Consider the following 16172-nt stretch of genomic DNA (forward strand, 5'->3'; position numbering starts at 1 on the left):
GGATGGGAAAGCAAGAGCGAGAGAGCAGTCCTCTGAGCTTGATACCACTCTGTCCAACTACACCTCATTTCTGACTTTCTCTTTCCCACACTGTCAACAGGGCTCTTGCTTTCCAAAAACACAATGACTCTTCTCAAGAATGGTTTCATCAGTAGTTAGGGCTACTGTATCTGCTTTGTCTGTCTTTTCTTTGAACAGTGTCCCAAAGTAAATTCCAAGGAACAATGTTTCCTAGGTGTTAACAGACACTGAAAAGGGTCAAATAAATTTAGGAAAAACTTCGTTAAGCAAAACTGAGCACTTTCTTTTTCACAGAACACTCTTCAGAATCTTAACTATGGTAATGTACAGTATAAATCTCCACAATGGAAAAGAGTATACCCAAACTTATTTTTTTAACTCAAACCTAACAGAATCTTTCAGTCATTTCATTCATTACACCCTTCTTTCCTAGCTATCTCAAAAATTCCAGCAGCCTGACATACTGAAAACACCTTTTACTTTAGATATCAAGGAAGGTTTAAAAAGAAACTTGTTAATGGTTTTAAATTATAATTAAAATAATTAATTGTTGGCAGGGCATTATTTGAGAGTCTTTTTTTTTTTTCTGGTAAATGGTCAAGAGTGACAAAAATTAGTAATATTACCAGAAGGAGCATAAAACTGGGGTCAAATAAAGCACTCAAATAATTTCTCCTCCACTCATACAATCTTTTTATAACACCAGTAACCAAAACAAGGGTGAGATTGGAGGAGCAGAAGGAAGCAAGTTCTGTTAAGTTTTTAGCCTAAATATTTTATTTACATTTCTGGAGGAGACTAAGTATAGATAACAGACTTATATAAAAAAAGTAAAACAGTAGAATCACTTTAGAACATGATGAACACAAATTCACACCCTGTCTGATGCAAAAATTACTTCCCTAACAATTCCTCTTTTTCTCAATCATTCTCCCATATCTCTGCAGGGAACCCACCGTTATCTCTGCCTCTACATGCCTCCCTTGCCTCTAAAACCTTCTTCTGGTCACCCCTTTCACTCCTATTCTCTATCAGTGCCAGTTTCCAACCTTGAACTCATTCATCCTAACATCTGCGGGATATCTTCATAGATATCTGATGTTAGAGGCAAAAGTTGAACTAGTCATAGCCCTAACATCAAAGAAACTCTTGAAACTTAAGAGGCCTGATTGGAATATGGCCCAACTGCACCCTCCCCTCCCCGTGAGACAAACAATGCTACCTTCAAGCCCAATCCCTCAACAATCCTAAATTCTTTAAAACTAAAAATAGCTCAGCTGTTGTCTCATCTGCCAGCAGATGGCCGGACTATTTTTAATTCAGGATTCTAGACAGCAGGAATGGATCAAGCTAAGCTAGGGCAGCCTAGAGGCCCTCACTCTGCAGAGTTCAGTGGTTGCTGCAGAGAGCTGTAGTGGGGCAGATACCAAGAGAGGGCAACCTGGAGCTGTTCCTGGGCCTGTGGACTTCACAATGATTGAACAATATAGGTGTGAGGGGTTTTCTTTTCTTTCTTTTTTTTTTTTTTTAAACCATTCTTTACTTCAAAATAAAGTCTGAAATGTATGATAATTTAACAAAAGTTTTCAATAATCTGCTTTTAAGGTTTCATTATTTTTCTTTTTGTGAAAAACAGAGTTCCTTTATGTGGTGCTTTTGAAATTGGGCTTCGTTTTAATAAAGTAAAATCCCCCCTAATCTAGATAAGGTTTCCTAAGAGCTATACTTTAACAAAAAAAATAGTTTTCTTAAGAATATGAGATGAACTGTAATTTCATGAGTATAATTTACAGAAAACTGATTTATAATAGGCCATTTTGTTAAAAGGTAACTGAATTAATTTTGAATACCAGTGGTCTGAAATCTACTCACACACCCAGAAAATGATTTTTAAAACACAAAAGGATTAAAAGTCTGGATATAAAAATACTATATATTTTCTTGTTTACCCTCTATCTCCCTTCAGCCACATTGTAGGTGCTCAATAAAAATGCAGGGAGGAGGTGCAGGGAATAAATGCAGACAGGTATATTTAGAAGGGTCATTTACAAAGTGTATTTAGAAGGGTTATAACAACACCCACCTCTCTACCACTTCCAGCCAACTCCTTCCCACTCATAAGCTAGAGATCAGGGATGACCTAACCAGGCCATTCCAGTTTACTTTCCCATCCAGCTTGACAGCCATATAGATTATCAAGAGAACAAAGTGGGCTTGGCCCAGGTCTCAACAGTGAAGAGGAAAAGGGAGGTCTATAATAGTTTCCAGGGATACATTTGGGGATACCATCTACTACAAGACATTATACTTTCTGCAAAGATGAAAAGGATTATCCCTATGAAATTATGTTTGGGTGATAATGTAGATGTATGACTAGAAGGGAAGAAACAAAGGTCATCAGGGATTAACTACCATGAGATTGCTCAATGAGATTTTGTAGGAGACTAAATGTAACAATGAAATGTGGGGAAAAAGCCCTAAACATCTCAAGTAAAGAAAGTACTCTGGTGCCTTGTCCCTGCCTGGATAGACACATTCCTCATAATAAGCTTCTGCTAACTATATGGAAGGGGCAAAAAAGTAAAGAGTGGCAAAATCTAAAACAGACAATCTTGGTACAGTTGGCACACACACTACCAAGTAGTCCCTATGTCTAGAAACAGCAAGGATCAAGCTAAGCCCTCTCAAGATGCCAATCAAGAGTGGCAGGAATGCTCTCAATGCACAACTTAAGAGAATGGTGTGCTCACATTCATGGCACATTAGAGGGGACGTAACCTTACAATCAAAGTTCAACATCCTAATTTTACAGAGAAGGAAACTAAGGCCCAGGGACTTGACTATACTGCAATGTAACAGAACTGTGATTTAAACCCAGGATCCCAGATTCTCATTCCAGTTATCTCTCCATTTAAAAATACTTACATTAGCATTTTGGAGAGAGAGAAAAAAAATATATATATATATATACACATAGATAGATAAGACACACACACACACCACACTCCATTTCCTCAGTCTAATACTTATCATTAGTATATTAAAAGTATATTTTAATACAGAAAATCTGGTCTCAAAAACTAAAACTTTTGTTTGAACTCTTAAGTTCTTTAACCAGCAAGTTATTCATAAACCTACACATAACAATTGTTTTAAAAATTCCAAAAATCACTCCTTCCCTCATCCTGCCCCAAGTTAATAATTATTCCTTTCAGGACCCAAATATAATTCAATTTTTACTTCTGTACAACATCCTCTCATACACCTGAAACAGTCTTTCGCTAGCTTCAAGAATAACAAAAGGTGAACTTGTGATCAATGAAGGATAAAAAAACTAAACTTAAACTCATTATACATAAAATTCAAAAAAATTTTAATATAATTTCTTCAATAGATCCAAAAAAGGAAAAAAACAGTATAACTTATTATAGCAAGTTATAAAGTCTTCTATTTATTTTAAAAATTAAAAGGCAAAGTTCCTTTAAAGCTGTCTTGACCCTTTACTTTAGCATACATCCAAGTTATTCTGGATTTTCTTCCCCTTCAAGAATGTTTTCCAAAGCCCACTTAACAAGCTTCGTTTTCTCAAGTCAATTTGATGTAATCTATTTCCAGTGCTACAAAATGAAGCGCAAGCATTAGGAATTCATCTTTGTGTTTAACGTCCTGGTCTCTCCTTAAAACGATTTCGTCCTTGATGGATGCAACAGATCCATCAGTGGTCTCCCTTTAACAATTCTTCATCTGCCTGTCCTCGCCGTAGGTATTGTCTGGATTTACCCTGCTAGGGGCTTCATGACACTAGATCTCTTTCGTCTGAACTATAAATCACAACTCAAGCTTGAGAGCAGCTGCCACGGGCCAGACATGTGGCTGGTGGGTGTCATTGTCTTCATTCTCCCTGTTTCAAACCCTCCCTTCCTTGTCACTAAAGCCAACGTATCTAAAGGTCCTTTCCTTCCCCGCTTGTATCTCATCACCCCCTCCCCTTAACCTTAGGTCTTGTTCTTCCAGGTCAGCCCAGTCGGATACAACATTACTCGCTGTTTTTCCCGTGGCAGAAGCGGAGAAATGTCAGAACAGGCGGCACCTCCCGCAAACCCCTTCTCAAGACTGTCAACAAGGGAACAACTTCAGCCTTTCTTTCCAAAGTACCACGCCAAACGAAAAGTTATTGAAATTACGATACGGAACCCTTCCCACGCCCAATCTCGACAAATCAGCTCCACCTCAATTTTCCAAGCGAATAAACGACAACTCCTTGTGCTTCATCACAAAGGGTGATATCCTGTCCGCACCGCACGGTCCACCAACAAAATCTTCCCATGTTCTCAAGCCGAGCCCCAGCCCTGCCGCGTTCCCTGAGCCCAGCGAGCTGCCCTTCCTCCTCCACCCTGCCTCTGCCCCACATCTAGCCGAGTTACTGTCAACTCCAGCCAGGCAGCCCAGAGCTTCGCCAGGGCTCCCCGAGGTCAGCGGCGCCGGCCCAGGGCGAGCGCCCGGCGACCCCCACCCCCCACCCCGCGGTACCCTCCCCCATCCCTCGGGCCCCCTCCCTGCTCACCTAACGCCACCTCGCACGCTTTGCGCAGCTGGGAGTGATGCGCCTTCTTCACTTCCTTGTCGGCCAAAATCTTCTCCAGGGCCCGGGTCAGAAACATGTTCTTCGTCTTCTTCCCCTCATACATGGACGCAGAGAAGGAGGCGGCGGCTCGTCCGACCCGCGGCTCCCAGCGGCTGGAAGGGGGGGGCGGGGGAAGGAGGAGGAAGAACCGAGAGAAAGGAGAGGGGGTGGAGGTGGGGGAGAGGAGGCGTGGAGGGCAGCCGCTGGATCAGGAAGGAGCGGGCGAGCCGGGCCGGCTCCGGTGCGGGTGAGGGGCGCAGAGGTCTTCGCCGCCCCCCGAGGGGCCGCCCCTGGAGGGCCGCGCCCGTGGGACCTCCGGTTCTCCCGGCCCGGGGGTCGCTTCCCGGCCACCCCCCTCACTCGCCCCTCCGGCCCGGGGGCGGAGAGGGAGCCCAGCCCGGTGGCCGTCAGCCCGGGGGCCAAGGGACGAGGCGGCGGCTTAGAGGCCCAGAGAGAGCAGGGCTGCCCTGGCTACTGTGGGGATTAGCACCCGCCGTGGCCGCGGACTGGCCTCCATCACCGCCGACCTGCCCCGGCCGCCATGTTGGGAGGAAACGACGCGTCACGCAGCGGCCGAACGGCTGCAGAGGAGGAAGCGGCGGCGGTGTCGGTGTTGGCTGCCCAGAGCTGCCGCGGCGCCGGGAGGCAGGAGGCGGAGGGCGGCACGGGAGGAGCGGCTCGAGCCGCAGCGCTACGGTGGCCCGGTAGGGCCTCGTTGCCTCCCGCGTTCGCCTGCAGGGCGGCGTGGGGCGTGGCGGGCGTCCTGCGGCGCCGCGCCCGGTTCTTTGGGCTCCTCCGGGTGGCTGCGCTTTGGAGCTTGCCCGGGGCCGCTACTCCCACCGAGTGAACGGTACTCCTGGCTACGGTGCAGCAGCTTCTCCGACTTTCTGGAGATCCCGTAGGTGGGTGCGCAGCCCCTTCCGCTCCAGGGGGCGCGGAAATACCCGCATGGCCCGCGCTCAGCCGCACTGCTTCCACCTGCTGCGCTCGACTCTAATTACCAGCTGCGCGAAACTGCTCTCCAGGACCGTGACCGTCAACTGCCTCAGGATTCTCTCTCGGGAAGAGTAAAACCGATTTGACACGGATTCAGGAATGTTTCACTTTTTCATCTCTGTAGGATACATCGGTAAACTCTAGATTTCAGATCTCTTCTGAATTGATACTAAAGTTAAGGGAACAGATGAATGCTTCTGATTGATGAGGTCCCTTAGAGCTCTGTGTTTCTGTGCCTTTAATACTAAGATTCGGTCCGGGACAAGAAAAGCAGTTTCAGAATGGAATAGCTTTAAGTACAGATTACCGCAGACACACATGTGACAGTGTGTCTGCTTTGATACCAAAGAATAATTTAGATTTCTACAGTGTTTCGTTCAGAGCAGAAAATTACAAAGAATACCTTTAAAATATATGCATAGAATTTATTTACATGGTGATCTAGCTAGGTTGCACATTTTTACAAGTTCAGAGCTACAGTGTGGCTCTATCAACACTAGATCCCAAATTGTTGGAATATGTCGTTCACTGTTCTGATCCATTCTGTTGCCTTGACTATGGATTTGTCTTAATGCAACCGTCTAAACTCAAGAATGGAGAGGCTGTGATTTGGGACAGGCTAAAAACCATGGGAAATAAAAATGGAAACCTTGAATGTGATCCTGAATTAAACTGGACTAGTAGATTAATTTTTTAAACTTTCTTATGCTGAGAAGCACATCTATAAATAAATTAACTTTACTCTAAAGACTATTTCTAGATTCCTGAAAGTTAGAGGTTCAGTATACTAGATCAGACATAATGTTGATTTCTGTGTACATTCTCATTGATTATAAAATGAGAACAAGCTCCATTTCTATTTTTGTTTCTATGTAATGCCAGTTTTGTGCCGGGTACTGTGGAAGGTGCTAGCTGATCACTGAATCTGTTTACTCTTCTTCCTCAGTACAGAGATACACTGTGTTCCCTTGTCTCCCTTGCAGTTAAGTGTAGCCATCCAGATTTAGCTCATTAAAGAAAAAAAAAAATCTTCCACAAGCTGTCTCCCATACTCTTTCCCTTCTGTGGCCACATGCTGAAGATGGCAGAGCCACAGGTTAGAAGGAGCCTAGGTCCCTGAATTACCACTTGATGGAGAGCCATCCAATATTTGTTTTGGACTTTACATGGGCAAAGTATACTTATGTTTAGCAGCTAGCCTTATCCGAAGCAATACACTTGGCATTCATTAACGAATAATACAGACAGGAATCTCAGCGCTTAAACAGTATACTACATAGCACATATCAAAATCTGTAATCATCTTGTCTGCTTACTTGTTTATTGGTTGTCTGTTTCTCTCATAAGACCAAGGACCTCATCTATCCATTTCTATATATCTAGCATCTAGCGTAGTCACTGGCATAGAGAAGGCCTTGTTGAATAGAAACCTGGATGAATGAGACACTGGGCTGGCTAAGTGGGGATCACACCCAGCTTAGGTGCTTACAGTATATAGTAGGGGAAAAGATATTAAATAAGTAAGTCACTAGTGAATATATGATTATAAATGTATGATTAAAGTGCTATGAGGAGATTACTTTAGATTTTAGATTCAGAGATGCTTCCCTGAAGAAGTAACATTTTAAACTGAGGCCTGAAAGAAGAATAGAAATTAGCCAAACTAAGTCAGGAAAGAACTTTCCCAGCAGTCTCTTCTGGTAGGGGAGAAGCTTGGCAAGTTTCAGGAAACAAAACAAGGCAGTGTGGATGAAAGTTATCTAGGGGAAATGGTGCCAGTAAGGATAAAGAGGAAACTAGGAACCAGATCACAGAGAAACCTGTAGGCCATGTTAAGGGTTTGGGATTTCATCCCAGTAGTGACAGAAATCTATTGAAGGTTTAAGTAGGGAGTGAAGTTATCAAATTGTTGATTTAAAAGTAGTCCCTCTGTTGTGTGGAGAATGAATTGGAAGGGGACAAGATTGGACGTGGGCAGAACAGTGAGATGATTACAACAGTGCAGCATGGTTTAAGCTGCGGTCCAGGACCATCATGCAAGGTTTGGGAGACTACGCCCTGAACAAAGTTAGCAAAACGGGGCTGGACTTCAGCTCCAGCATCTGCCCAGGTGAAGGGCTCCTTTTCCTAATTTGCAAAAATGTTAGGTAGACCAGTGGTGTCTGAGTGATGGCAGTGGAGATGGAGCAAAGTGGACAGATTTGAGATGTACTTTGGTGAAAGAATGGATAGGATTTAGTAATGAATTGGAGTGAAGATAAGAAAAAGGAAGAGATCACAGTGAATGCCATGTTCCTGACCAGAGCCCGTGAATGAGTAGAAATGCTGTTTGTGGAGACGGCCTAGACTGGGATAGGAGTGTGTTTGAGGGTGAGGGTACAGCTTTCAGTTCTAAAAGAATCGACTCCTCTGAGATATGACCTGACCCTCTCAGAAGGAATGGCCTCCACCCTCCTTTCTTCCAGAGGACAATCCATCCTCCTCTGCTGAGTCTAGGAGTTCACCCAAAAGGTGGTGGGGATTGTGGGGAGGGGGGTGGCAGGGGGAGAACAGCCTCAGGAGATGGACACCCTCACCCAGCCTGAAACTCAAGATATTAACTCTTACCTGCCTGAAGCAAAAAAATAGGGCAAGACTCTAAATAAATCTGATGTCCTTGGAAGATAAAGGGAAAGATAATATTTTTAGTCTTTTATTCACAATTATAGGGGAAGGGATGCCAGGCTCAGGCAATCTTTACGCTAAAATTTCAGTATATTTCCCCGTACATATATTTCCTTTTATTTTTTATTATTGTCATTGCTTGGTGCTTATCCAGTCTATTTAAATAAAAAATTCAATTTCAGTATTTACTTGCAATTGACTCGTTTTCAAAACATTTAAATTCTACAAAAGCCTCTAAATTTTAAAATATATTTTTCTTATACATGATTGCTTTGCTGAGTTCATTTTTGCCTCTGTCTGCAATCTCACCTTCCTATCATTAATTACCCCTCATCATTTTCCCTTTCATATATAACTTTGCTGTATATTAGCTGCCTCGACTTTTCTCTTTGGATAATATTCCCACTTTGTTTCCAAATCGTTAAATAATATCAAACAATGAAAGACTTTGACTTGGGTCTTAGGGACTTGGTTGGTGTGCTTTATCATCATCCTTTCAAATACAAGTTCAGTGTAACATGAGAATCAAATAAAATGTGAATAAAATTTTAATTAATGCTGAGTGTAGCTGATTGATGTTAAAAGCCAAGATTAGTTAACAACTAAAAATAGCATCACTGTGTATTCAGTTGACTAAAAAAAAACTATGATGCCTCCAGTAGTCTTTTACATATCTCTACATTCTATTAGCTTTCAAAACATTCTATAATCAGACCCTTCCCTGACTTTCCAACTTATGTCGCAATGGCAATGGCAATAATTATTAACATTTATATGGAGCTTATTATGAGCCAAGCACAATAACCCAAATGAAGAATTTTCCATTATTATTCCTGATTTATAGATGAAGAAACTGAGACATGGAGAATTTAGACAACTTGTCCACATCATGCAAATTATACATGGTGGAGCCAGGATTCCAATTTGGAAAGTCTGGCTCCAGAGCCCATACGCTAAACAACTAAGCTATACTGCCTCTCTGAACAGTCTTTTCATGTAACTTTCCCTGCCCACTCCCTCCTCCACTGAAATAGAAATGTAGGCACTCAAGTTCCAGCCCATTCCTCCTTCAAATCCACCCCCTTCCTTCCTCTCATCCGCATACCACATGTCCATAAAAACACCAAGCTTTTCTGCACCTGTATGCCTTTGTCCATCCTTCAGCAATCCAGAGCTCCCACCACCACCTCTCTTTTGTTTGCTCTCCCCAAAGGCTTCCCAACCTTCAAAGCCTCATTGAAATTCATACCCTTCTAAGTTTTCTCCTTTTATCTCCAACAGCACAAATCCCTCCCTTTCCTAGCCTTTTATAGCTTTGTCTACTTCATACTTCATACCTAATTATATAGCCATGGTAGTGCTTATTCAAACTGCATGTTTTTGAAGACCAGGGATATAAGAAAAGATAAAGCAGGCGACTTAGTAAAAGATGGGAGACATGGATTTAACACAGAAACGATCAGTTTTGCTGAAACCATGGTAATGACATGACTAAAAGAAAAGCCATCGCCAAAGTAAGTCAAGTCTGTTTTCTTGCTTTGCATTTGAAGAGGCTTGTACAATTTGATATTCCTCATTTGTCAGTCTGCTTTCATCTTGTTTATTAAGGAAATAAGTGAATAAAGTGCGCCTTTGAACTCAGAGGCCCTGCTCACTGTTCTGCAGGAAAAGTGTCAAAACACTGAACAGGACAGATAGAGGAAGAGGACGGTAGATTGAAAAATTTGATTTAGAAAGAAAAGATAAGAAGAGCAAGCACACTTTTATTCAGTAAGAGACTATAATGTGGTATTCGATAATCAAAGTGAAGTTTCAAAAAAAATAGAATGTTGTGGTAAAAAAAGATCGCAGATCTAGAGCTTGAAGTTGGAAGTAATAGAATTTTCCATAAGTTTTATTTTATTTATTTTTATTTATTTATTTTTTTGGCTGCGCCGCTGAGCAGCATGCCGGATCTTAGTTCCCCAATCAGGAATCAAACCCACGCCCCCTGCAGTTGGAGCGCGGAGTCTTAACCACTGGACTGCCAAGGAAGTCCCAGAATTTTCCATAAATTTTAAATCACCAAGTGCTATATATTTACAGAATAATAAAACTGAACGCATAAGCGCTTAAGTTTCCTTAAAACTTTAAAGTTATATAATTCTTTAGAGGGGTGGAAAGTACTTTCAATCCATGGCACTGTTCTGTATACATTGTTATAATTTTTCCAGTAAAGTCACACTAATGATAGCAACTACTTACTAGGTGTTTACTTTGTATGAAGCCCTTGACAAGCGTTAACTCACTTAATTCTTACAACTCAGCCATTTATCTGTTACTATTCTTCTTTTACAAATGAGGAAAAATGGTTAGAGAAGTTAATTGCCCAAGGTTACAGTACCAAATATGTTTATCACTTGCCAAAGTTTGTGCATGCTCTTAGCCATTGTTCTATCCTGTCTTTCTTCCTAGTCACATATTTGTATAATCCATTTGAAAGTGCTTTTTGACCAATGTTGTGCCATAATTATATTAAGGCAGGACCACATCTTTTCTTTCCTTTGAAACTACTCTCGACAACTGGTACATATTAATTATTATACTAAGTGGGAATTAATTTTCTGGAGGCCACGTTTTTTAAAAATTTTTAAATGGGGATTTTTATTAAAAGCCTGTCTTTTAAAGAAATTGTAGTCTGAAACTTCCTGGAAAAAGAAATCTCTAGGCCCAGGTAGTTTTACTAGTAAATCCTATCGAACATTTAAAGAAGAAATAACACCAACACTCTCTCTTTCAAAAAATAGAAGGGGGAACACTTGTCAACTTATTTTATAAGGCCAGCATAACCCTGAAACCAAAACTAGATAAAAACAATACAAAAATGAGAACTACAGACCAGTGTCCCCTATGAATATAGATGTAAAAATCCTCAACAAAATATTAGCAAGTCAAATTCAGCAATATATAAAAGTACACCACAACCAGTAGGAGGGGTTCATCCTGGGAATGCAGACTGGTTCAATATTAGAAAATCAAGCAATGTAATTGACCACACTGACAGACTAACAGATAAAAACTACATGATCTTATCAATTGATGAGGGGAAAGCACTTGGCAGCATTCAACACTTATTCATGATAAAAACTCGTAGCAAACATCCTCAATTCGATTAAGGACATCTTCAAAAACAACAACTATAGCCAAAATCATGCTCATTGATGAAAAAAAAATTCAACACTGAAAACCTGAATGCTAAGACTGGAAACAAGGCAAGGATATACATTTTCACTACTCCTATTCAGTATCATACTGGAGGTCCTAGCCAGTACAATAAAGCAAAAGAAAGAAAAGGCACACAGTTGGAATGGAAGAAACAAATTTTCCTCATTGACGGTCAGCATAATTGTCTATGCAGAAAATGCCAAGGAATCTACCAAAATATATCTAGAACTTATAACTGAGTTTAACAAGGTCAGGATACAAAGTGAGCACATGAAAATCTATTTTATTTTTACGTATTATTCCTATGCATTTGGAAACCAAAATTAAAAAAAAATTTACAATAGAGCCAAACAAACGAAAGGCTTAATTATAAATCTAACAAAACATACAAGATCTTATGATGAAAACAAAAAAATGCGGGTGAAAGAACTCAAAGAAAACCTAAATAAATGGAGAGACATAGCATATTCATGGACTGGAAGACATTGTAAAGATGTCATCTAATCCATAGGTTTAGTATAATTCTAATTCTGTAGGTATAGAGGAGCTGATTCTAAGATTTATGTGGAAAGGCAATGTAACTAGAAGAGTCATAATTTTTTAGAAGAGTACAATTGGATGAATCACAATACCCAATATTAAATCTCAGTATAAAGTTGTGATAGTCAAGACATGTAGAATTGGCTAGGGGCTAGACCTACAGATCACAAAACAGGAAGTCCAGATATAGACTCATAGAAATATAGCCAATTGAGTTTTGACTAAGTTTCACAGACAATTCAGTGAAGAAAGGATAGTTTTTTCAAGAAATAGTGTTGAAAAACTTAGACATCCATATGTTAAAAAAAAAAAGGAAAGCCTCAACCTAAAGGTCATACTTTGTACATAAATGAACTCAAAATAGGACATAGATCTAAATGTAAAATATAAAGCTATAAAACTTTCAGAAATAAACATAGGATAAAAGCTTCATGAGCTAGGGTTAGGCAAAAGTTTCTTAGACATGACACCAAAAGCATGATCCGTAAAAGAAAAAATTGATAAATTGGACTTTACAAAATTTAAAACATTTTCTCTGTGAAAGACACTGTTAAGAGAGCAAAAAGACAAGCTACAAAATGGGAGAAAATGTTTGAAAATCACATATCTGACAAATAACTTGTATTCAGAGTATATATTTTTAAAATTCTCAAAACTTATTAAGGGACTTACCTGGTGGTGCAGTGGTTAAGAATCTGCCTGCCAATGGGGACATGGGTTTGAGCCCTGGTCCGGGAGGATCCCACATGCTGCAGAGCAACTAATCCCGTGCGCCACAACTACTGAAGCCCGTGTGCCACAACTACTGAAGTCCATGCGCCTAGAGCCCGTGCCCTGCTACAAGAGAAGCCACCACAATGAGAAGCCCACTCGCCGCAACTAGAGAAAGCCTGTGTGCAGCAACGAAGACCCAACGCAGCCAAAAATAAATAAATTAATTTAAAAAAATCTTATTAAAAAACAAAACCACCCAATTTTAAATGGTTAAAAAACTTGGACATTTCACTAGAGAGGATATACAATGGTAAATAAGCATTAAAAAAACATGTTTAATACCATTAACCATTAAAGAAATGCAAATTATAACCACAATGAGATTCCACCACACAGCTATCAGAATGGCTAAAATAAAAAATGTTGACAATCTGAAGTGACCGAGAGCATGCGGAACAATTTGAACCCACATTGCTGTCAGAAATGCAAATATACCCAGCAACTCCGGGGAAACAGTTTGGCGGTTTCTCATAAAGTTACACACTTACCATGTGACCCAGCAAGCCCACTCTATTTACCCTAGGGAGACTAAAAGTTACATCCACAGAAAAACTTATACACATATGTTTATGGAAATTCTATTCATACTCACTGAAAGCTGGAAACAACTCCTATCTCTTTCACTGAGTAAATGAATAAACAGAACATCTATGTAACGGAGTAGTACTCAGCAATACAAAAGAACAAGTTATCGTTATATACGACAACTTGGATGGATCTCAAAGACATTATACTGAGGGCAAGAAGCCAGTCTCAAAAGCTTTCATACTGTATGATTCATTTTTATGATCTTCTCAAAAAGGCAAAACTGCTGGGATGAAAAATAATGTGTTTATCAGCTGTGATATGTAGAGGTGGGTGGTGTCTCTAAAGGGATAGCACAAAGGAGGTTTTTTTGTTTGTTTAATTTTGTTTTGGGGGGTGGTGCCAGTGCTAGAAACGTTCTGTGTTCTGATTATGGTAGTGGTTACATGAATCTATACATACATGTGTTCAAATTCATAGAACTGTATGGTAATTTAAAAACCCTCTATTTTTAACACCAAATATCAATTCTACCTCTACGAGACTACTAAATCAGAACCCACTGGATATAAGATAGAGAGAGATGACTTATTCTGGAGATTTTTTAGGTAGTTGAAAGAAACATAGGTTTGCTATATCAAGCAGTAGGAAAGCATCAGTAGGATTTGGGGGGTAGGTTCTGGTTAGTAAAGAGGCTAAGTCATCCAGATAGGCCATGAATGGAATTTTCTGGATAATTACACAGGATCCCACTCACCTGCAAGCAAGAAAATCTCTTGAAGGGCATAAATAATTCCACTGCAATAAATTACATTTTTGGAAACTCTCCATGAACACTTACGTACTTTATCAAAGCTCATTTTAGTGATTTGCCACTGTTTCAACCTGAAAGTTTCTGCAATTTCCTCACACCATTCATAATCCCAAGGGAATTCCTTACATACTGGAAGATGTCAACATTGTTTTCGTTTCAAAATATCACCACTGATGTGCAGCTAAGTAAAATCTCTTAATGTTTTGAAATACTTAAGAAAAATTTGCATTTATTATAGAAATAATAACAATTTATTCTTTACCTTGTGTATAAATATGTTTCCTCTGTGGCTGGAAAAGAGAATTGTAATTTGTTTTCACATACAGTGTTTAGAGTTGTCAATTCCAATTATATTAACTTAAAGCTACCTTTTGAGACTGGTTAAATCAACTGTGGCACATCCATCTAATGGCATACTCCTTAGCCATGATAAAGAATAAGGATGCTTTTAATGTACTGATATGACATTACACCTGGTATATATTAGATGTAAAAAAAGCAAACTTCAGGATAATAGGCATAATATGCTATGATTTGTGCAAAAATGGGGGAAAAGTTTATACACATACATACACACACAAGTGTATTTACTTATAGTATTTGCTTAGACCGTTTCTGGAAGAATACAGAAGTGGGGAATTAGGTGTTCAGGAGTGAGAATGGGGGTATATCACTGATGACCACTTTATATCTTTTATGTTTTGAATCCTGTAAATGCACTGCTTGTTACAAAAATAAATTAAAATTTTTTCCCTTTTCTTTTCAAACAAAGAGTATCTGTGTATTTTATAAAAAAAAAAGCCTAAGAAGAAATAATAATTCAATTTCCTTCTTGGGGCCAAAAATTCTCACTCAATAGAAGAATAAATTTCTCATGGTGATTCCGGCAGTGAAAAGCTGGAATAAGGACCTCAGTTCTTGCATTCTTTGAAGAAAGAATTCAGCAAAGAGATCAAGATTGTGAAAAAGATAAAAGTGTTTATTAGAAGCAAAGTATGTGTAGAAAAAACAAAGTACCTGTAGAAAAAGCAAAGTACACGTGGAAAAAACAAAATACATGTGTGAAAGAGCACACAGGAGAGCTCACAATGAGTTGCACCCAATAGTAGCAGCTTAGATTGCTTATATGGGGGCAGTTTTCTGGGTTGTCTCTGGCCAATCATCTCCACATTTAGTCCTGGTGCGAGCACGCCATCTCTCAGCCAAGATGGATTCCAGCTGCTGTCTTCTCCCTCCTTTTGTCCTTCCCCTAGACTAAGGGCCTTCTCTGTGCACGTGTTGGGCTGGGAAATCCACAAGAATGCACCCAATCAGGGCCCAATGATCCTGCTGGTATCCCATCTCAAAGCATCATCAGGAGACCAGCTGCAGCTGCTCAGCCTGGGGCCTCTCTATTGCCTACCTCAATTGTATACATTTGTCTGATTTTTTCTTCACAAAAAGAATATCTAAAGTGTGTAGAATCCTTTGAATAATTTCTTGCTGTTCAAAACATTGGCTGAGGATGGGAAGCATTGGGAACTGGCTGGAAATGGAGAATCCTCGTGACCTACCCCAGACCAACCAAATCAGAATCAGCACGTTAACAAGACCCTCCCTAGGGCATTTACATGTGCCTTGAAGTGTGAGAAAGTACTGCTCCAACTGGAAGGCTGGAGTTGGAGGAAGACAGTGCCGAGAGTGCTAGAACATTAGGCAAACTGATGGTCTAGCAGGATAGGGAGAGGTCAGCAAGCAGACTTTGTGAAGTTTATTGAAGAACCAGAAGGAATCTTAGGAAGACCCTAGAGCCTAAGGTCCAAAGGGAAATCCCAGCTCCTGGGTGTAAATAAACATACATTGTCTTTTTAATTTGAATAACTCAAGATTCGAACAAAAGCGTCTTTAAAGGCCCCAAAGACATGCATCCATTAGCTGTTTCAAAAGCCGAACCAAAATCAACTCAGTCTTAGTAAGCATCTACCCACCTTCAATCAAGTCTCCCTGCTTCTGGCTTTTTCCCCCATCCCA

The 16172-nt window shown here is 40.4% G+C and overlaps 1 protein-coding gene across 2 annotated transcripts in view; it reads right to left on the reverse strand.

Moving 5' to 3' along the window:
- ARFGEF1 (ARF guanine nucleotide exchange factor 1) overlaps positions 1-5291 on the reverse strand; it is a 134324-nt gene extending 129033 nt beyond the window's left edge. For both annotated transcript variants that reach the window (XM_030859606.2, XM_030859610.2), the window contains exon 1: positions 4586-5291. In XM_030859606.2, coding sequence (XP_030715466.2) covers positions 4586-4709 — 124 coding nt within the window. In that variant the 5' untranslated portion in view covers positions 4710-5291. The remainder of the gene's footprint in view (positions 1-4585) is intronic.
- Between the last annotated feature and the right edge of the window lie 10881 nt (positions 5292-16172).

This window comes from Globicephala melas, chromosome 17, assembly GCF_963455315.2.
Source record: "Globicephala melas chromosome 17, mGloMel1.2, whole genome shotgun sequence".
Classification (NCBI taxonomy): domain Eukaryota; kingdom Metazoa; phylum Chordata; class Mammalia; order Artiodactyla; family Delphinidae; genus Globicephala; species Globicephala melas.